This window comes from Nerophis ophidion, linkage group LG02 (genome assembly GCF_033978795.1).
Source record: "Nerophis ophidion isolate RoL-2023_Sa linkage group LG02, RoL_Noph_v1.0, whole genome shotgun sequence".
NCBI lineage: Eukaryota > Metazoa > Chordata > Actinopteri > Syngnathiformes > Syngnathidae > Nerophis > Nerophis ophidion.
Window position 1 is genome coordinate 71,941,154 of NC_084612.1, and position 23,472 is coordinate 71,964,625.

The 23,472-nt window shown below is 42.9% G+C and overlaps 1 protein-coding gene across 1 annotated transcript in view; it reads right to left on the reverse strand.

Annotated features, from left to right (window-relative positions):
* Window positions 1–19,823, reverse strand: part of LOC133544624 (vesicle-associated membrane protein-associated protein B/C-like) — a 45,747-nt gene extending 25,924 nt beyond the window's left edge. Inside the window, exons 1-2 of the mRNA XM_061890063.1 lie at window positions 19,529–19,823; window positions 1,653–1,805 (exon numbers count right to left, since the gene is read on the reverse strand). Of these exons, the coding sequence (XP_061746047.1) occupies window positions 1,653–1,805; window positions 19,529–19,586 (211 nt within the window). The 5' untranslated portion in view covers window positions 19,587–19,823. The remainder of the gene's footprint in view (window positions 1–1,652; window positions 1,806–19,528) is intronic.
* Between the last annotated feature and the right edge of the window lie 3,649 nt (window positions 19,824–23,472).

Here is a 23,472-nt window from a genome sequence, read left to right on the forward strand (position 1 = left end):
GTGCTAACACACCCCGAAAGAGAATGTTGAAAACCAAGACTACATTTCCTGCATTTAGGTGCATTTCTACAAAATTCTAAAAAGTTGCAAAAAAACAAAAATGTTGATCAGTTTGAACATCAAATATGTTGTCTTTGTAGCATGTTTAACTGAATATGGGTTGAAAAGGATTTGCAAATCATTGTATTCTGTTTATATTTACATCTAACACAATTTCCCAACTCGTATAGAAACGGGGTTTGTATATAGTATGTGTTTTTCTTCAAATTGCTCTCACGTTGACTTGCCATTCAACTCATTGCTATGTTTATCCCTGCTTTCCATCACTAATTATTTAATACACAGTGCCAACCAAACTGCAATTCAAGCTCTGCTTTCTCTCTCCGAGTCGAAACTCTGGTCTTCTGTTCCTAGTCCATAACACCCCATATACTTTACTTTGATTTGCAGCACGTATATGTTACACATGATCATCTGGGTTTGAACAAAATATAAAATAAATAATAAATTAACTCAAATCCTTAATTTTCCATTTTCACTTATTAATCTTGTGCTAACTCAACTAACCATACAAACTGAGGTAGAAACTATTCAAAAGGGTTGAGTTATACTCTGCTAATATTTTCTTCTTTGAGGGTACCAAAGCACAATGTGTTTGAAGCAGACGAGGTAAAACGGCAGGTTTTACATTTTGCTTGCCTAACAGAATTGTTACTGCGACATCCAGTGGACAAATTTAGAATACCAGTTTTTTTTCATTAAAAACTACAGCTCATTTTTATACTTACCAAACTTATCTCAGAATAAACCTGGCCGCACATTTGACCCTCCTGCTCTAAAATTGCAGATGGTTCTTTTTAGACCAGTTGATCTGCCGTTTCTTTTATTTTTCTCCTATGTCCCACTCTCCCTTGTGGAGGGGGTCCGGTCCGATCCGGTGGCCATGTACTGCTCGCCTGTGTATCGGCTGGGGACATCTCTGCGCTGCTAATCCGCCTCCGCTTGGGATGGTTTCCTGCTGGCTCCGCTGTGAACGGGACTCTCGCTGCTGTGTTGGATCCGCTTTGGACTGGACTCTTGCGACTGTGTTGGATCCATTATGGATTGAACTTTCACAGTATCATGTTAGACCCGCTCGACATCCATTGCTTTCCTCCTCTCCAAGGTTCTCATAGTCATCATTGTCACCGACGACCCACTGGGTGTGAGTTTTCCTTGCCCTTATGTGGGCCTACCGAGGATGTCGTAGTGGTTTGTGCAGCCCTTTGAGACACTAGTGATTTAGGGCTATATAAGTAAACATTGATTGATTGATTGATTCTGAATTAACAGTGTTTGGATTGTTATCGTCCAAACGAGATTAGCAACAAAGTGAAGAACCGTCGACGTTGTGGGTCGGAGAGCCAACGCCGGCAACAAGTAAGTTAGCTTGATAGTTAGCTAACGAGGGAGCTAATTTCAGTGCTCCTGATTGTCTTCCCGTCCTACAACTTAGTGCAGCGTTTAGGCAAGAGGAACAGCAAGTACCTGCTACCATTTTGTTTATATCATACTTTTGTTATTTCATTAGAAAAAGGCGGGAGTGCTATTTTGACACGAAAATTCATGTTAAAAAACGCAGGTTTCCTTATTTTCACATGCCTGGAACTTACCCGAGACATTGATGGAGGTGCCTGCGTCGATGATGCCGCTATTTGGCCGCACGCAGTACCGGCGTGGCGCGGTCGTCTTCACCTTGAAACACACATTCCTGTCTGTAGGGTTGGAGAGCTTGAGATTTGTGGTGACCACGTCGGAGAATGGACCTATCGAGAGGGACAAAAAGCACTTATAAACAACCAGTCAACATGTTCAGGCTGTTAAAATGTGTACTATTATTTTTTTCAACCATCACTACAAAATGTTACTTTTTCTGGAAGTTAAAAATCAAGACCTCAGACAAAAATGCATATTGACCCCCAAAATGCTACTTTTTCTGGAAGAATTTAAAAACCAAGACCACAGACAAAAATGCATACAATGGCAAGAATGTCATTACCTAATCAGCAACCTAATCCAATCACTCTCATGCCATCCCCATATGCAATTAACAAAGAACGATATGGTCTAAAAAAAAATACATATTGCTATATACATTTCAGACACAATACACATCATAATATTTGGCATATAAATTACAACAAACATTTCACAACAGGTTACTGGCTCCTTTTGGCAGCTGACCTGGATGTCAACATATTGCATACATTTCAGTTTTTCCTCAGTGTAGTTACTCTGTGTAGTTGTTGTATTATTCTCTCTCAAAACTGGTATCAAGTTACCATGTTTTCGGATTATAGCGCGCACGATGAATGTGTCTATTTGGGTCTATTTTCATACACAATATGTGCTGGATTGTAAGGTGCATTAAAGGGGTCATATAATGATTTTTTTTTGTAGATTTAAAACTCTTCAAATAAGGATGGGGCGAGGGTCACCAATTTTTTAAGCAAATTGTCGAACAGTTTTAGAACAACATTTCTCAACGAGCTATTGCAAGGCATTTAGGGGTTTTACCATCTACGGTCCGTAAAATCATCAAAAGGTTCAGAGAATCTGGAGAAATCACTGCACGAAATGATATTACAGACCTTTGGTCCCTCAGGAGGTACTGCTTTAAAAACCGACATCGGTGTGTAAAGGATATCACCACATGGGCTTAGGAACTCTTCATAAAACCACTGTCAGTAACTACAGTTGGATGCTACATTTGTAGCTGTTGTATTATTCTCTCTCAAGACTGGGATCAAGTTACCATGTTTTCGGATTATAGGGCGCACGATGAATGTGTCTATTTGGGTCTATTTTCATACACAAGATGTGCTGGATTGTAAGGTGCATTAAAGGGGTCATATAATGATTTTTTTTTGTACATTTAAAACTCTTCAAATAAGGATGGGGTGAGGGTCACCAATTTCTTAAGCAAATTGTCGAACAGTTTTAGAACAACATTTCTCAACGAGCTACTACCATGTTTTCAGATTGTAGGGCGCACGATGAATGTGTCTATTTGGGTCTATTTTCATACACAAGATGTGCTGGATTGTAAGGTGCATTAATGGGTTCATATAATGATTTTTTTTCTACATTTAAAACTCTTCATTGTGGTCGACATACCATGTAATGGTGGCTCTTTGGTCAGCATTTTGCATAAATGTTTTGCAGACCGCAGGGTTTCCCCTCAATGTAAGTGAATGTGGCTCACCGCCACGGCAATATCTAACCTGCCGCACTTTAAAAGTTTTTTAATGTGGAAATTAATTAATATAATGAATTGTAGCCTCCAGAAGAAGTCAGGCGCTATTTTTTAACTTTTATTGCCAATATTAGACTTACTCGTGAAATACTAAATTTGAGACATGATTTTCATCAAAATACGACTTGTATCGGTGATTTTTCCGCTGTTTTGTTTTGACTTTCAGAAATTAAAGGGAAAGTTTACATATTACGCTTTAGTCGACTAAATCTACTGTAGTTTTCGTCGACAATAATCTTATGATATTTCATCGACTAAAACTAGACTAAAACTAAAACAATTTAAATAACTAAATTATGACTAAAACTAAATTACATTTTATCCGAGGTTCGACTATCCGGCGTAGCCTCCTCTCCAGTACACCTGAATAAACCTTAACGGGAAGGCTGAGGAGTGTGATCCCACGATAGTTGGAACACACCCTCCAGTCCCCCTTCTTAAAGAGAGGGACCACCACCCCGGTCTGCCAATCCAGAGGTACCGCCCCCGATGTCCACGCGATGCTGCAGAGTCCTGTCAACCAAGACAACCCCACAGCATCCAGAGCCTTAAGGAACTCCGGGCGGATCTCATCTACACCCAGGGCCTTGCCGCTGAGGAGCTTTTTAACTACCTCAGCAACCTCAGCCCCAGAAATAGGAGAACCCACCACAGCTTCCTCAAAGGAAGACGTGTTGGTGGGATTGAGGAGGTCTTCGAAGTATTCCCTCCACCGATCCACAACATCTGAAGTCGAAGTCAGCAGAACACCATCCGCACCATACACGGTGTTGATAGTCATTTAAGTCAAAAGACTATGACTAAAACTAAATCAAATTTTGCTGTCAAAATTAACACTGGTACGCACGCTTTGAGATGTGACAAAAAGATGACACATTGCGCTCCACAGTGAAGTGAAGTGAAGTGAATTATATTTATATAGCGCTTTTCTCTAGTGACTCAAAGCGCTTTACATAGTGAAACCCAATATATAAGTTACGTTTAAACCAGTGTGGGTGGCACTGGGAGCAGGTGGGTAAAGTGTCTTGCCCGAGGACACAACAGCTGTGACTAGGATGGCGGAAGCGGGGATCGAACCTGCAACCCTCAAGTTGCTGGCACGGCCGCTCTACCAACCGAGCTATATAAAGTAAAAGTTGAAAGACACTAAAGTGAATATTATTGTTTTACACTTGTTATACTGGATGTTTACATTGTCACTTCATTTTTTTTTTATATTTGCTTGAAAACAATGGATGTCTATGCACTTAAAAATGTATGTTTATAGTGATAAATGATTACAACATTTTAGCATTATGTATGTGTTCAATTACGCTAAGTGTGTTTATCCTAAACATTCCTGACACTTTTTAAATCTTTTTTTACATACACAAAAGTGTGCGTACAGTAGGTTTTATGAATCTGGAATAATTTTGTAAGAACGCAACTTTGGGTTTCTGCTGTAGAAAGACTTAGTTTTACAGATGGGGCCTCATGTCCGTTAACCAAGCTACTCTCACACAGTTGAGGACTGTAGCGAAAGACAATTTCAGAATTGGCATCGGCTTCCCAGATACAATTTCATCAGCTCAGCAAACACCCAGCGCGACAAGACATGTACTTCTCCAACTGAGTGAAGGACGGGCTGCAGGTGACTTTCAGACCCCTGGCAGGCTTGCCTTGACATCGAAAATCTGTCAAATGCGAAGGATACACCACAGTCTGCTGTAGTGTGCAGCTGGTCTGCTATTTTCTTCATGTTATTGACTTAAAATAAACAAAAACATATTTTTTTCTTTTTAAGTCACGGGGCATAAATACAAAAATAGGGTTTTACTCTTAATATTTGCAAGAATGGCTGCCTGTTCACAACATGGTGTAGTATAATGTGGAGGAAAGGTCAGTGATTATTTTGTCCAGCACTGCTATTGTCTGGAATACCAAGTATGCACTAACTGATCGGCTGACACGCGTCTGTTTACATCAGGCAGGCCCGAAAATACAACAGCCCCTCTGCAGCTGTGCACTAGCACAAAGGGTCACTACAACTCACAGACGTAAAAGACGTTATTTAGGGCAATGGTCTGCAACCACCGGTCTGTACCAAACACAGTCTGTTCGACTTAACTTTCACCTGTTCCACCGGACACAACAATAAGCCACCAATGTTCATAGATGTGTAATAAATCCGATGGGAAGTCGCCATTTATAAAAATGTGTTATATCTTTCTTACATGGGACAATGCACATCGAAAAATGTAAATGAGCTACATTGTAAGCCCAAGCCTGGTCATACATACAAGGTCCATGAAAAGTTAAGTTAGACTGCAACTGCATCAGACAAATAGTACAATAAAATACACAGACTGAGATGTAATACTGTTAGGGCCTTATATCAATATCTCGATATTTTGGGGCCATGTCACGATACATATCACAATATTTTCCCTTAGCCTTGAATGAACAGTTGGATTAATTGTAATCCATCCATCCATCCATTTTCTACCGCTTATTCCCTTTTGGGGTCGCGGGGGGCGCTGGCGCCTATCTCAGCTACAATCGGGCGGAAGGCAGGGTACACCCTGGACAAGTCGCCACCTCATCGCAAGGCCAACACAGATAGACAGACAACATTCACACTCACATTCACACACTAAGGCCAATTTAGTGTTGCCAATCAACCTATCCCCAGGTGCATGTCTTTGGAAGTGGGAGGAAGCCGGAGTACCCGGAGGGAACCCACGCATTCACGGGGAGAACATGCAAACTCCACACAGAAAGATCCCGAGCCTGAATTTGAACCCAGGACTGCAGGACCTTTGTATTGTGAGGCAGACGCACTAACCCCTCTGCCACCGGGGACAATGCACATCGAAAAATGTAAATGAGCTACATTGTAAACCCAAGCCTGGTCATTCAACAAGGTCCATGAAAAGTTAAGTTCGACTGCAACTGCATCAGACAAATAGTACAATAAAATACACGGACTGAGATGTAATACTGTTAGGGCCTTATATCAATATCTCGATATTTTGGGGCCATGTCACGATACACTATATATATCACAATATTTTCCCTTAGCCTTGAATGAACAGTTGGATTAATTGTAATCCATCCATCCGTCCATTTTCTACCGCTTATTCCCTTTCGGGGTCGCGGGGGGAGCTGGCGCCTATCTCAGCTACAATCGGGCGGAAGGCGGGGTACACCCTGGACAAGTCGCCACCTCATCGCAGGGCCAACACAGATAGACAGACAACATTCACACTCACATTCACACACTAGGGCCAATTTAGTGTTGCCAATCAACCTATCCCCAGGTGCATGTCTTTGGAAGTGGGAGGAAGCCGGAGTACCCGGAGGGAACCCACGCATTCACGGGGAGAACATGCAAACTCCACACAGAAAGATCCTCAGCCTGGAATTGAACCCAGGACTGCAGGACCTTCGTATTGTGAGGCAGTCGCACTAACCCCTCTGCCACCGTGAAGCCAAGTTATCTAATTTTATTCAAATATGATTGTTTGCTCATGCATTGTGTAGACAACCTGAAGAGAAATGAAACTTGGCGTTAGACAGAAATTAGGTTGACCTAGCAACTTCAAAGAGGAATTTGCAGATGGCACAGAGCAACGCAGGAAGTTGCTGTATCCTCTGTATTTGCAGGTGTTAAGTTCTCACCACAGGTGTTAGGTTTCCAACACAGCTGAAAATACCCCCTCCTCCCTTAGTGCAGCTGGGTGTGTGTGTGTTTGTAATGTAGGGCATTCCCAAATGAATTAAAAGGCGAGTAGAGTGGAGAAAGTTTTCAGAGTGAATTAGGAGTTTGTAACTGACAACTTGCTCCAGGTTATTCTCCTCGTACGAGAAAAGCAATCACTGGTTTGTCTTCTATTCTGTTTCTGCGTCTTTATAATGTCTCATAGTATTTGACCCCGACTTGAACACTTGATGCATACAATCCCAGCAGTATGATGATTCAATGTGTCTACATTAAAACATTATTGTTCATACTGCATTAATATATGCAGATTTTAAACTTTCATGCCGAGAGGGAAATCCCAACTAAGTCAATTTAGCAAAACTGTATTTATTAAACAGTTATTAAGCAGTGGCACAAACATTCATGTCATTTCCAAAGCAGAAAGTGCAAGATTCTCAGAGACATTTTAAAACAGGGGTGTCAAACTCAAATACAGAGTGGGCCAAAATTTAAAACAGAACAAAGCCGCGGGCCAAGGTTGAAGAAATTAACCTTTTAATAGGGATCCAAACAAGTTTTGCATTGAATATTGAACAAGTAAGGCTTATACAACTTTATAGTGACATGCAAAGTCGAGTTTCAAATTATCCATTCATCCATCCATTTCCTACCGCTTGTCCCTTCTGGGGTCGCTGGAGCCTATCTCAGCTGCATTCAGGCGGAAGGCAGGGTAAACAGTGGACAAGTCACGATCTCATCACAGGGCCAACACAGATAGAGAGACAACATGCACACTCACATTCACACACTAGGCCCAATTTAGTGTTGCCAATCAACCTATCAATAATAATTTAAAACATATTAATGGCATATCAAATGAAATGTAAATAAAAATTGGGGGGCGGGCTGGGTTTGGTGGTAGCAGGGGTGTATATTGTAGCGTCCGGAAGAGTTAGAGCTGCAAGGGGTTCAGGGTATTACGTGTGTTACGGTGCAGATGTTCTCCCGAAACGTGTTTGTCATTCTTGTTTGGTGAGGCTTCACAGTGTGGCGCATATTTGTAACAGTGTTAAAGTCCTTTATACGGCCACCCTCAGTGTGACCTGTATGGCTGTTGACCAAGTATGAATTGCATTCATTCGTGTGTGTTAAAGCCGCAGATTTTATGTGACTGGGCCGGCACGTTGTTACTATGGCGGAAAAGCGGACGCGACAACAGGTTGTAGAGGACGCTAAAGGCAGTGCCTTCGAGGCACGCCCCCAATATTGTTGTCCGAGTGGAAATCGGGAGAAATTCGGAAGAATTGTTGCCCCGGGAGATTTACGGGAGGGGCAGTGAAATTCGGGAGGGTTGGCAAATGCGTTGTTACAGTGGCACCGCCCCTGTGTAATACCGGTGGGCCAGGTCTAATTTTAATTTGATATTACCTCAAGGGCCAAAATAAATTACACGGCGGGCCAAATTTGGCCCACGGGCCAGAGTTTGACACCCATGTTTTAAAACAAGCTATAAGTGCACTTTTGTGTATGATGTCACTACAATAGTTAAAACAAAATAAAGTGCACTTTTGTGCATGTCGAACAAGATATTTCAATAACTCTAAAATTAAAATTGGCTGCATAATAGGAAACCAAACAGTGTATATGTCATTCGTTCTGTTATTTCCTTCTGTTGTTGATTTGTTTTTCATATGGTGTTGATCTGGAAATTGTTGCTTCGGCATTTTGTTGGTGTAGCACCGAACAGAGATGTTGACATGCAGTTTCAAGCACTCTTCATTCTCTAGCGGATGAGTTTTCAAATGATGTTACAAATTAAAATAAATAAATAAATGGGTTCTACTTGTATAGCGCTTTTCTACCTTCAAGGTACTCAAAGCGCTTTGACACTACTTCCACATTCACCCATTCACACACACATTCACACACTGATGGAGGGAGCTGCCATGCAAGGCGCTCACCAGCACCCATCGGGAGCAAGGGTGAAGTGTCTTGCTCAGGACACAACGGACGTGACGAGGTTGGTACTAGGCGGGGATTGAACCAGGGACCCTCAGGTTGCACACGGCTACTCTTCCACTGCGGGCTCCAGGTCACTGGGGGAGCATTCTGTTTGACTTTTCAGTCAAATCTAATCATTTCCGTCTTGTTCTCATTTCAATCAATCAATCAATCAATGTTTATTTATATAGCCCTAAATCACAAATGTCTCAAAGGACTGCACAAACCACTACGACTACGACATCCTCGGAAGAACCCACATAAGGGCAAGGAAAACTCACATCCAGTGGGACGCCAGTGACAATGATGACTATGAGAACCTTGGAGAGGACCTCAAATGTGGGCAACCCCCCCCCCCCCCATCTAGTGGACCGAAAGCAATGGATGTCGAGCGGGTCTAACATGATACTGTGAAAGTTCAATCCATAGTGGCTCCAACACAGCCGCGAGAGTTCAGTTCAAAGCGGATCCAGGACAGCAGCGAGAGTCCCGTCCACAGGAAACCATCCCAAGCGGAGTTGGATCACCATCGTAGAGATGTCCCCAACCGATACACAGACGCACAGACGAGCGGTCCATCCTGGGTCCCGACTCTGGACAGCCAGTACTTCATCCATGGTCATTGGACCGGACCCCCTCCACGAAGGGGGGGGGGGGGGGGGATTTAAGTTCAGAAAGTTTACCGCCAACCATGCTTTTATGTCCTCAAGACAATTTAAAAGTGATTTTAAACACGTGTCACTTTTCCTTTTTAAAAAGGAAAACATCGATGTGCGCATCATCTGCATAAAGATACGTTATTAAGTCCTGAACATTTGAAGTCAAACCATGGAAGGATGGTGGAGATATTTATAAAATTAGCAGTGCTGCTACTTTTTGGAGCAACGCTTTTGCCGCATAATTGTTCAACATATTACCGCTCGAAGCCAAACCACCGCCAGACAATGCATGGAATTAATTATTCCTCCATTTGTTACCAAATTCGCACCTTGTCTCCCTCGTATTACCACTCGCAACGCACTGTTGGCACCACAGCTAATGTTACCATGTCGCTACCTCTCTGCTCAGGGAGGGCGTGTAACTTTGCACGCGCCACTTATATAAGAAGGTGCGCTTGTTTTAATTCTTTGTGAGAAGGAGATACAAGAAAGAGTGGGAAACGGCTGTAATGTAATGCCCACAGCTAAAATCAACTGTGTGAGAATGATATAGTCATTTTCTATACCGCACAGAGACAAACCCGCGATATATCGAGTGTATCGACATATCACCCAGCCCTAAATACTGCAATACAAAATGTGTTATCCACCCAGGCCTAACAATGGGAAATGACACAATATGTCAGTGCATACAGTACAGGTTAAAGGTTTGGACACACCTCATTCCCAACACAACTGATGACCCCACCCCCATTGATAAAGCAAGAAATTCCACTAATCAACCCTGATAAGGCACACCTGTGAAGTGAAAACCATTTCAGGCGACTAACTCTCGAAGCTCATCGAGAATGCCAAGAGTGTGCAAAGCAGTATTCAGAGCAAAGGGTGGCAATTTTGAAGGAACTAGAATACAAAACATGTTTTCAGTTATTCCAACTAACTCCACATGTGTTCATTCATAGTTTTGATGCCTGCACTGACAATCTACAATGTAAATAGTCAAAGAAAACACATTGAATGAGGTGTGTCCAAACTTTTGGCCTGTACTGTACATTAGCAGCCAAATTAAGAGCCTTTGTAACCCGTTTTCAGACTCACTACTGAAAGAGGAGTTGTCTCGTATTTTGACTATTGTATTTAATGCCAATTGTTCTTTGAATGCAATAACAAACGTAAATTTATTGTATTATAAGATTTCCTGTAATATAAAGCCAATAATGACATTTTTTATGGTCCCTTTTATTTAGAAAGTTATAGATCAATAAATCAATGTTTATTTATATAGCCCCAAGTCAAAAATGTCTCAAAGGACAGCACAAATCATTACGACTACAACATCCTCGGAAGAACCCACAAAAGGGCAAGGAAAACTCACACCCAGTGAGCAGGGAGAATTCACATCCAGTGGGACGCCACAGTGACAATGCTGACTATGGGAAACCTTGGAGAGGACCTCAGGACCCCCCGCCCCCCCCCCCCCTCTAGGGGACCGAAAGCAATGGATGTCGAGCGGGTCTAACAGGATACTGTGAAAGTTCAATCCATAGTGGCTCCAACACAGCCGCGAGAGTTCAGTTCAAGCGGATCCAAGACAGCAGCAAGAGTACCGTCCACAGGAAACCATCTCAAGCGGAGGCGGATCAGCAGCGTAGAGATGTCCCCAACCGATACAGGCGAGCGGTCCATCCTGGGTCTCGACTCTGGACAGCCAGTACTTCATCCATGGTCATCGGACCGGACCCCCTCCACAAGGGAGGGGGAGATATAGGAGAAAAAAGAAAAGAAGCGGCAGATCAACTGGTCTAAAAAAGAGGTCTATTTAAAGGCTAGAGTATACAGATGAGTTTTAAGGTGAGACTTAAATGCTTCTAGAAAATATAATATAGTTTGTGATCCATACCGGTAAATTGGTATGGAGACAACCCCTAGTTCAGACATATTATAGATTGCACATGTGCAGTGTATCTTTTCTGTATCTTCAGCTGTCAGCGATCCGGAACAACAACAACAGAAGAAGAAGATGAGGAATGTGTCATCAAAACAAGTTTGTCGCGGCCAAAAATTCTCTTCTGTTGTTAATGTCCAGACACTCTCCATCGAGCAGACAAACTACGCTCTTCTTCTGCAAATGTTAATCGGGGTCACTTTTTGTTCCGGTCAACTTTATTTTCACTTTATGGTGACATGGAGGCCCCAATCTGATTTGTTTGCTCTTAAGTGACATGGATCGGCACAAAATCTGCGTTCAAAAGACTCCGGCTTATTAGTGATTCCTAAAGCCCAAAAAAAGTCTGCGGGCTATAGAGCGTTTTCCGTTCGGGCTCCAGTACTCTGGAATGCCCTCCCGGTAACAGTTCGAGATGCTACCTCAGTAGAAGCACTTAAGTCTCACCTTAAAACTCATCTGTATACTCTAGCCTTTAAATAGACCTCCTTTTTAGACCAGTTGATCTGCCGCTTCTTTTCTTTTTCTCCTATGTCCGGTCCGATGACCATGGATGAAGTACTGGCTGTCCAGAGTCGAGACCCAGGATGGACCGGTCGTCGGGACCCAGGATGGACCGCTCGTCGGGACCCAGGATGGACCGCTCGCCTGTGTATCGGTTGGGGACATCTCTACGCTGCTGATCCGCCTCCGCTTGGGATGGTTTCCTATGGACGGGACTCTCGCTGCTGTCTTGGATCCGCTTTGAACTGAACTCTCGCGGCTGTGTTGGCGCCACTATGGATTGAACTTTCACAGTATCACGTTAGACCCGCTAGACATCCATTGCTTTCGGTCCCCCAGAGTCGTAGTCGTAATGGTTTGTACAGTCCTTTGAGACATTTGTGATTTAGGGCTATATAAATAAACATTGATTGATTTCAAAGTACAGTATATATTCTGTACGATTGACCACTAAATGGTAACACCCGAATAAGTTTTTCAACTTGTTTAAGTCGGGGTCCACGTTCATCAGTCCATGGTAAGCCGGTTTAGATGTAGCTTACGTTTTACCATGAAGGACAAAGAAATACAGCCAGCCTCGTACACTTCATATCCTGCAATTTCCCCGATAAGAGGGAGCATGACATGGTGCAAAAATCCTCCAGAAGAAAAGCAAATACCGTATTTTTCAGACTATAAGTCACATTTTTTTTCATAGTTTGCGACTTATACTCAGGAGCGACTTATGTGTGAAATTATTAACACATTACCGTAAAATATCAAATAATATTGTTTAGCTTATTCACGTAAGAGACTAGACGTATAAGATTTCTTCGGATTTAGCAATTAGGAGTGACAGATTGTTTGGTAAAGTTATAGCATGTTCTATATGTTATAGTTATTTGAAAGACTCTTACCATAATATGTTAGGTTAACATAGCAGGCACCTTCTCAGTTGGTTATTGATGCCTCATATAACGTACACTTATTCAACCTGTTGTTCACTATTCTTTATTTATTTTAAATTGCCATTGAAATGTCTATTCTTGGTGTTGGGTTTGATCCAATAAATGTGCCGAAAAAATGTGACTTATACTCTAGTGTGACTTATATGTTTTTTCCTTCTTTATTATGCATTTTCGGCAGGTGCGACTTGTACTCCGGAGCGACTTATACTCCGAAAAATACGGTACCATAAATTTCGGACTATAACCTGCTACTTTTTTCTGATGTTTTAAACCCCGCAGCCTATAAAACCATGCAGCTAATTGATGGAATTTTCTTCGCTGACAGTTATAATGCATCCATCCATCCATCCATCTTCTTCCGCTTATCCGAGGTCGGGTCGCGGGGGCAGCAGCCTAAGCAGGGAAGCCCAGACTTCCCTCTCCCCAGCCACTTCGTCTCGCTCTTCCCGGGGGATCCCGAGGCGTTCCCAGGGCAGCCGGGAGACATAGTCTTCCCAACGTGTCCTGGGTCTTCCCCGTGGCCTCCTACCGGTTGGACGTGCCCTAAACACCTGCCTCGGGAGGCGTTCGGGTGGCATCCTGACCAGATGCCCGAACCACCTCATCTGGCTCCTCTCGATGTGGAGGAGCAGCGGCTTTACTTTGAGTTCCTCTTGGATGACAGAGCTTCTCACCCTATCTCTAAGGGAGAGCCCCGCCACACGGCGGAGGAAACTCATTTCGGCCACTTGTACCCGTGATCTTATCCTTTCGGTCATGACCCAAAGCTCATGACCATAGGTGAGGATGGGAACGTAGATCGACCGGTAAATTGAGAACTTTGCCTTCCGGCTCAGCTCCTTCTTCACCACAACAGATCGGTACAACGTCCGCATTACTGAAGACGCCGCACCAATCCGCCTGTCGATCTCACGATCCACTCTTCCCCCACTCGTGAACAAGACTCCTAGGTACTTGAACTCCTCCACTTGGGGCAGGGTCTCCTCCCCAACCCGGAGATGGCACTCCACCCTTTTTCCGGACGAGAACCATGGACTCGGACTTGGAGGTGCTGATTCTCATTCCGGCCGCTTCACACTCGGCTGCGAACCGATCCAGTGAGAGCTGAAGATCCCGGCCAGATGAAGCCATCAGGACCACATCATCTGCAAAAAGCAGAGACCTAATCCCGCGGCCACCAAACCGGAACCCCTCAATGCCTTGACTGCGCCTAGAAATTCTGTCCATAAAAGTTATGAACAGAATCGGTGACAAAGGGCAACCTTGACGGAGTCCAACCCTCACTGGAAACGTGTCCGACTTACTGCCAGCAATGCGGACCAAGCTCTTACACTGATCATACAGGGAGCGGACTGCCATAATAAGACAGTCCGATACTCCATACTCTCTGAGCACTGTCCACAGGACTTCCCGAGGGACACGGTCGAATGCCTTCTCCAAGTCCACAAAGCACATGTAGACTGGTTGGGCAAACTCCCATGCATGAGGGTGCATGGTTCGACTATCCAGCTACGCCGGATAGTCAAACCTCGGATTCAGGAGGAACAGTGTGGTTTTCGTCCTGGTCGTGGAACTGTGGACCAGCTCTATACTCTCGGTTATAATGCATATAGTTAAAAAAGAAAACAGACACTAATTAGGTGTGTTATTGTTGGTACTATGGCCACATTTTTCAGAGAAGTTTGCTAACTGCAGGCGCTGCAGTGTTGCATTGCCTTTTTGTTGACAATGAACTTTTAACCCGAATTACAAGTGCTATTTCATCTTCTGGTCGTCCATCTCGTTTCTATTCTTATGAAGTCTTCATTCATCACTTCAAGCAACGTTTATAAGTTTTACAATAAAACTAAAACAACTGATACTAAACAGTCCCATGTGTGATGTCTGTAGGAGTGTTTGTACCTGCTAGCGTAATGTAATCAAACAAGTTAGCTAATATGCTAACACGTTTACGAGTGCCTGTGTTAGTATTATTACCTTACACTAGCATTATTTTTGTACTGTTTATTTTACAAATTCATCAGTAAATTCACCAAAACGCCACTGTGGATTTATTGAGTCTGTTTAGCTGATTGGAGAGCTAGCGGGTCCATGACGATGACTTCTGTTTTGTTTGCTCCGCCGTTTTACAAGCACTTTTTGGTAGGGATGCACCGATTAATCGGTAACCGAATATATTCGGCCGAATATGGCAAAAAAAGCCACATTCGGCCTTCGGTGGAATGAGTTAAAAACAAGGCCGAATAGTGTGACGCAATTTTTTGACGCGGTGACGCAATCAACCAACGTGCAGTGACGCGGTGACGTTGGGATATGTTGTGTACCTGTATAAGTGTATGAGGTTACAAGCACACATTTATTGAGATTTAGTGGGGCCTCTGTTTACATTATTAGCCTGTTGTGTAGGCTACCTGTATAAGTGTAAGAGGTTACAAGCACACACTTAATTGAGATTTACCTGAGCCTTCTGTTTACATTATTAGCATATCTACTGTGGCTAAGCGGACTTTTGCCAAAAGGACAATAATTCATTTGTTGTGGGTTTATCCACTTTAATGCACTTCATTTTTTTTTTTTGGAATGCATGTTTTGTTTGAAGGCCTAATATAAATGAAAAACTACGGGAATATTAAAAAAATGTCAATATTCAATAAAAAATTACTTTATTTGAAAAACATGTCTAAATATTTATTTTAGGCTATTTATGCAATATTTAAAAAATTGTGAAAAACTGCATTCATTATTCGGTATTCGGCCAAGCGTTTAAATTTTATTCGGATTCGGCTTCGGCCACAAATTTTCATTTTGGTGCATCCCTACTTTTTGGAAACAATTAATAAACATTTTCAGAATATTTCCGGTAAATAACTCACATATATCACGCATACATCTGCAGGCTGTACTTCCTGAGGAGGCTGCGTTCCTTCAATATCTGTAAAAATCTCTTGTGGATGTACTACCTGTCTGTGGTTGCCAGTGTTCTGTAATACATGGCATAGTACATCTAAGGACAGCTACAGACTGGAAAAACTGATCAGGCGGGCCGTTTCTACGATGGGAATAAAACTGGACTCGCTGGTGACGGTGGCAGAGAAGAGGATTGTGGAAGAACTAGTGAGCATCCTGGATGATGCCAGTCACCCTCTGCATAGCGTTATCAGGAGCCAGAGGAGCCTGTTCAGTGCTAGACTGCTTCATCCCAAGTGCAGGACTAATAGACTCAAAAACTCCTTTGTCCCACACGCCATTAGACTGTACAACTCCTCTCTGGGGGGGAAAGGGGTACTAGAATGACATGGGATGCAAAACAATAAGAGTACAATACTTTTTTCATAACATGGTCACTACTGCTTAGTTTCTATTGTTATCCTCTTATTTTACTGTTATATATCTTTCTCATTGTTGCTTTTTATTTTTATTCTTATTGAAATATTTTTTGGTTTTGTTTCCATTTATACTTCTTACTTTTTTTAAATGTGATCCCAAGTCTGTACAATGTTGCTGGAATTTTAATTTTCCTGAGGGAACTTTCCTGAAGGAATCAATAAAGTACCTCTATCTATTATTATAGTCCAGTGCAGCTTCTAAATGGGGAAACTTTTTTTTTTAACTAAAATTTAGCGGGTGGGACCTATATAGTCTGGAAAATACATTAATCCTGCATTGTGCGGAAATACACAAACAGAACTGCCTATTATTAATGTATTATTTCTTTTTTGTTTCTTTAATTGATGTATCTGTACATACTACTTTTTTTTTATATTTCTTTTTTTTTGGGGGGTGTGGTATGGTGAGGATATAAAAAAATATATATATTGACATTAAGTGCAGACAACAGATATATGATGTATGTGAATATGATGTAATGGATAGGTATGTCTGATGCTGGATTTCAATAAAATATAAAATGAAAAAAAAAAAGAAATACAACAAAAAATACAAACCTGCAGTGTGCGGAAATAAACAAATAGTACAAACCTGCAGTGTGCAGACCTACACAAAAATTATAAAACTGCAGTGTGCAGAAATACACAAAAAATACAAAGCTGCTGTGTGCAGAAATACACAAAATCCAAACCTACAGTGTGCAGAAATACACAAAAAAATACAAAGCTGCGTTATGCAGAAATACACAAAAAATACCAAGCTGCATTGTGCAGATACACACAAATTATACCAACCTGCAGTGTGCAGAACTACACAAAAAATATAAACCTACAGTGTACAGAAATACACAAAAAATACAAACCTGGAGTGTGCAGAAACACACAAAAAATACATCCTGCAATGCAGTGTGCAGAAATACACAAAAATACAAACCTGCAGTGTGTAAAAATACACAAAAAATACCAACCTGCAGTGTGCAGAACAACATAAAAAAATACAAACTGGTAGTTTGTGGAGATCCCAAAAAAAAAAAAAAACTGAAGTGTGCAGAAATACACAAAAAAACAAACCTGCAGTGTGCAGAAATACACAAAAAATACAAACCTGCAATGTGCAGAAATACACAAAAAATACAAACCTGCATTGTGCAGATATGCACAAAAAATAACAAACCTGCATTGTGCAGATATACACAAAAAATACCAACCTGCAGTGTGCAGAACTACATAAAAAAATACAAAACTGTAGTTTGTGGAGATCCCAAAAAAACAAACCTGAAGTGTGCAGAAATACAAAAAAATCCAAAGCTGCAGTGTGCAAAAATACACAAAAAATACAAACCTGCATTGTGCAAATATACGCAAAAAATAATAACCTGCAGTGTGCAGAACTACATAAAAAATACAAACATGTAGTTTGTGGAGATCCAAGAAAACTAACCTGAAGTGTGCAGAAATACACAAAAAAACAAACCTGCAGTGTGCAGAAATACAAAAAAATCCACAGCTGCAGTGTGCAGAAATACACAAAAAATACAAACCTGCATTGTGCAGATATACGTATAGATATAAGTCTCGTCTTAAGACCCACTTTTATTCTTTGGCTTTTAACACTACGTGAGTTGTGTGTTCCTCTGTTCTCTGTTGTCCTCTGTGTTTTTTATACACTTTGATTTCTATTTTACTGTTTTAATTGATTTTACCCTTTAAAATAGTTTTTAATCATATTTGTTTTTATATTGTTTTTATTGGTTTTATATTTATTTATTTTTTGTTTTTATTCAGTCATTGGTGGAGCATAATATATATTTATATATATATTTTTTATTTTTATTTTATTTTATTTATTTATTTTTATTTTACAATTGTTTTTAACATGGCTGTGCAGCACTTTGGAAACGTTATTGTTGTTTAAATGTGCTATATAAATAAAGTGGATTGGATTGGATACACAAAAAATAACAACCTGCAGTGTGCAGAACTACATAAAAAATACAAACCGGTAGTTTGTGGAGATCCCCAAAAAAAAACCAAAAAAACTGAAGTGTGCAGAAATACACACAAAAAAAAACCTGCAGTGTGCAGAAATACACAAAAAATACAAACCTGCAGTGTGTAGAAATACACAAAAAATAACAACCTGGTGTGCAGAACTACATAAAAAAAATACAAACCTGTAGTTTGTGGGGATCCCAAAAAAATCACAAACCTGAAGTGTGCAAAAATACACAAAAAATACCAACCTGCAGTGTGGAGAACTACATAAAAAATACAAACATGTAGTTTGTGGAGATCCAAAAAAACTAACCTGAAGTGTGCAGAAATACACAAAAAAACAAAACTGCAGTGTGCAGGAATACAAAAAAATCCAAAGCTGCAGTGTGCAGAAATACCCCACAAAAATACAAACTTACAATGTACATAAATACAAAAAAATACACAAAAAGAAACACAAAGCTGCAGTGAGCACAAATACAAAAAAATTACAAACCTACAGTGTGCAGAAATACACAAAAAATACAAAACAGCAGTGTGCAGAAATGCAAAAGAGTAAGATTTGAAGGGAGGGTGTGTGTGTTGCAGAACATGCACAATCGCCCCATAGGCACCAGGGGCCTTAAAGCACCATTGCAACCTAAAGGCGAGGTTCGGATTGACGTGTGCTTTAAACACATGCGTGGACGTGTGCTGTACACACATGAGTGGTCCATGACAACAAAAAGACATATTTCATCTTTAGTCAGCCATTCTCAGGGTTAGCCGGTGTTAGCAGGCTACACCTGCTAGGTATCGCAGCTAAACCATGACGGAATGTTATACCTTTTTACGCCATTTTGTTAAAATGTTACCTTTTCAGTGGAAGCGGTGCTGTTTTGCTGAGTATATATTTGCAACATTTTAGGCGACAAGAATGTCGTACAGGGGGAGTAGGTGGACAGGGCCCGGTGTTGCTGTTAGCGCGGCCGGCTAGCAGCTGTCACCTGACCCGCTGTGACGTTAAAATGGCTTTTTTTTTTTGTTTTGCCTCAAAGTGAAGAAAAGTATCCCCCCCCCCGCCGTCATTACCCAGCTCCCGGCCAGAAGCGGGCCCTCCTCCCCTCCCTCTCACCTCGGAATTTGAGTTCGTGCTGAGGCTCCAGGAGCAGGACCTGTTCCGGCCTGGCCATGACCCGACACGCAGGAGCAGGAACAACCGTGCAGGAAATCACCCTCTTCCCCCCGCGCGCGGCCGCGATGTGATCCTCGTTGCAGCGTCACGGACACGGCGACAACGGCGACAAGACTCCGGTGGGCGGCCCCGGTCGGTCGGTCAGTGGTGAGCTAGCCAGCTAGCAAGCGACGGCTGTTGTGATGCAGCAGCGGCGGCGGCGGCGGGGAAGGAGGGAGGGAGGGGCCGGTGACGTCACGGCCTCTGCAATGCCACTCAGCGGGGATGGTGTCAGGGTGACGGAGGGTGACGGAGGGTGATACGCCGCTTATGATGTGTGGGACCAGCTCGGGTGGACAATATTATTTCATCACTCTTGTTTTTACAGACGGTGCCGTATTGCGTGCGCAGCCGTTCATTTTCTACACAATACAAAAAAATAAATGAAGCGATGAGGTGGCGACTTGTCCAGGGTGTACCCCGCCTTCCGCCCGATTGTAGCTGAGATAGGCGCCAGCGCCCCCCGTGACCCCGAAAGGGAATAAGCGGTAGAAAATGGATGGATGGATATATATATATTGGCCCTGCGATGAGGTGGCGACTTGTCCAGGGTGTACCCCGCCTTCCGCCCGATTGTAGCTGAGATAGGCGCCAGCGCCCCCCGCGACCCCGAAAGGGAATAAGCGGTAAAAAATGGATGGATGGATATATATATATTGGCCCTGCGATGAGGTGGCGACTTGTCCAGGGTGTACCCCGCCTTTCGCCCGATTGTAGCTGAGATAGGCGCCAGCGCCCCCCGTGACCCCGAAAGGGAATAAGCGGTAGAAAATGGATGGATGGATATATATATATTGGCCCTGCGATGAGGTGGCGACTTGTCCAGGGTGTACCCCGCCTTCCACCCGATTGTAGCTGAGATAGGCGCCAGCGCCCCCCGCGACCCCAAAAGGGAATAAGCAGTAGAAAATGGATGGATGGATATATATATATAGGCCCTGCGATGAGGTGGCGACTTGTCCAGGGTGTACCCCGCCTTCCGCCCGATTGTAGCTGAGATAGGCGCCAGCGCCCCCCGTGACCCCGAAAGGGAATAAGCGGTAGAAAATGGATGGATGGATATATATATATATATATATATTTAAAAAAAAAAAAAACATTATATCCATCCATCTTCTTCCGCCGATCCGAGGTAGGGTCGCGGGGGCACCAGCCTAAGCAGGGAAGCCCAGACTTTCCTCTCCCCAGCCACTTCGTCCAGCTCCTCCCGGGGGATCCCGAGGCGCTCCCAGGCCAGCCGGGAGACATAGTCTTCCCAACGTGTCCTGGGTCTTCCCCGTGGCCTCCTACCGGTTGGACGTGCCCTTAAAGGCCTACTGAAAGCCACTACTACCGACCACGCAGTCTGATAGTTTATATTTCAATGATGAAATCTTAACATTGCAACACATGTCAATACGGCCTTTTTAGTTTACTAAATTACATTTTTAAATTTCCCGCAGAGTTCTTGTTGAAAACGTCACGGAATGATGACGTGTACAATGACGCGGGGGCAGCAGCCTAAGCAGGGAAGTCCAGACTTTCCTCTCTCCAGCCACTTCGTCCAGCTCCTCCCAGGGGATCCCGAGGCGCTCCCAGGCCAGGCGGGGGACATAGTCTTCCCAACGTGTCCTGGGTCTTCCCGTGGCCTCCTACCGGTTGGACGTGCCTATTGAAAGCCACTACTACCGATCACACAGTCTGATAGTTTATCTATCAATGATGAAATATTAACATTCCAACACATGCCAATACGGCCGGTTTAGTTTACTAAATTACAATTTTAAATTTCCCGCAGGGTTTCTTGTTGAAAACGTCACAGAATGATGACCCATGTTTGTGACGTCATCACGTCTAGCCCAGCAACACACACGGCTAAAAGTCGTCTCTTTTCATCGCATAATTACACAGTAATTTGGACATCTGTGTTGCTGAATCTTTTGCAATTTGTTCAATTAATAATGGAGACGTCAAAGAAGAATGCTGTTGGTGGAAAGCGGTGGATTGCAGCTGCCTTTAGCACCGAAACACAGCCGGTGTTTCTTTGTTGTGAAGCTTTAACACAGAGCGGTCAAAACATGTTTCTCTACGTCAACCAGCAAGTTTTGGGATTGGGAAAATTGTGATATTAAGTCGGCTCTTACCGGAGACTTCAGTGGATTATGGGACCTCATCCTGCAGCTGTCAAAAAGGCAGCTGTGAGCTTGGCTCCTCCATTGGCTTCTCTGAGAGACACTGGCGTTCACCGCAGCCATCCGACTTTCAGGTATGACTTTACAATCTCACTAAAACACTATTTACACAATAAGCAGATAAGGCTGTGGTGTCGAACTTAAATACAGAGTGGGCCAAAATTTTAAACTGAACAAAGACGCGGGCCAAGGTTGAACAGATTAACCTTTTAATAGGAACCCCAACAATTTTTGCATTGAATATTGAACAAGCAAGGCTTACATAACTTTATAGTGACATGCAAAATCGAGTTTCAAATAATAATAATAATTAAAAAAATATCAATAATTGTTGCGGCATAGCTCGGTTGGTAGAGTGGCCGTGCCAGCAACTTGAGGGTTGCAGGTTCGATTCCCGCTTCTGCCATCCAAGTCACTGCCGTTGTGTCCTCGGGCAAGACACTTTTCCCACCTGCTCCCAGTGCCACCCACACTGGTTTAAATGTAACTTAGATATTGGGTTTCACTATGTAAAGCGCTTTGAGTCACTTGAGAAAAGCACTATATAAATATAATTCACTTCACTTCACTTGCTCAGTTTGCTACACTGATTTGCTTTAACACTGAATATGGAACAAGCAACGCTTATATAACTTAATAGTGCAAAATCAACTTTCAAAAAACAAACGAAAAAACATCAATGGCATATTAAATACAATTTTAATAAAAAATTGAATGCCTCTTTTCTATTTGCAGCCTTCTGAGGAAAATATCAACACTTACTTTTTCCACAGGCTAATAAATTTGAAAATAAATGGGGGGGGGGGGGTTTGTTGGTAGCGGGGGGTTTATATTGTAGCATCCCGGAAGAGTTATTGCAGCAAGGGGTTCTGGGTATTTGTTCTGTTGTGTTTATGTTGTGTTACGGTGCGGATGTTCTCCCGAAATGTGTTTGTCATTCTTGTTTGGTGTGGGTTCACAGTGTGGCGCATATTTGTAACAGTGTTAAAGTTGTTTATACGGCCACCCTCAGTGCGATCTGTATGGCTGTTGACCAAGTATGCGTTGCATTCACTTACCTCTGTGTAGAAGCCGCATATATTATGTGACTGGGCCGGCACGCTGTTTGTATGGAGGAAAAGCGGACAACGTGACGACAGGTTGTAGAGGGCGCTAAAGGCAGTGCCTTTAAGGCACGCCCCCAATATTGTTGTCCGGGTGGATATCGGGAGAATGTTTTTCGGGAGGGACACTGAAATTCGGGAGTCTCCCGGAAAATCGGGAGGGTTGGCAAGTATGAGTATTAGCGGTAAGTGCGGTGTTACAGCGACACCGCCCCTGTATAATACCGGCGGGCCAGCTCTAATGTTAATTTGATATTGCCTCAAGGGCCGAATTAAATTACTCGGCGGGCAGAATTTGGCCCGCGGGCCAGAGTTTGACACCCATGAGATAAGGGATCTTCGAGAATTATCCTAGTAAATGTGTCTAATTACATCTGAAACGCCGCCTGCCGCCGTCGCCTTTTCCTTTTTCTTCACTCTAAATGTCCTCATCCACGAATCTTTCATCCTCGCTCAAGTTAATGGGGAACTTGGCCGATAGCTCTAGCTACTGCTGGTTATGATTGTAAACAATGTTCAGATGTGAGGAGCCCTACAACCCGTGACGTCACGCGCACACAGTCTGCTACTC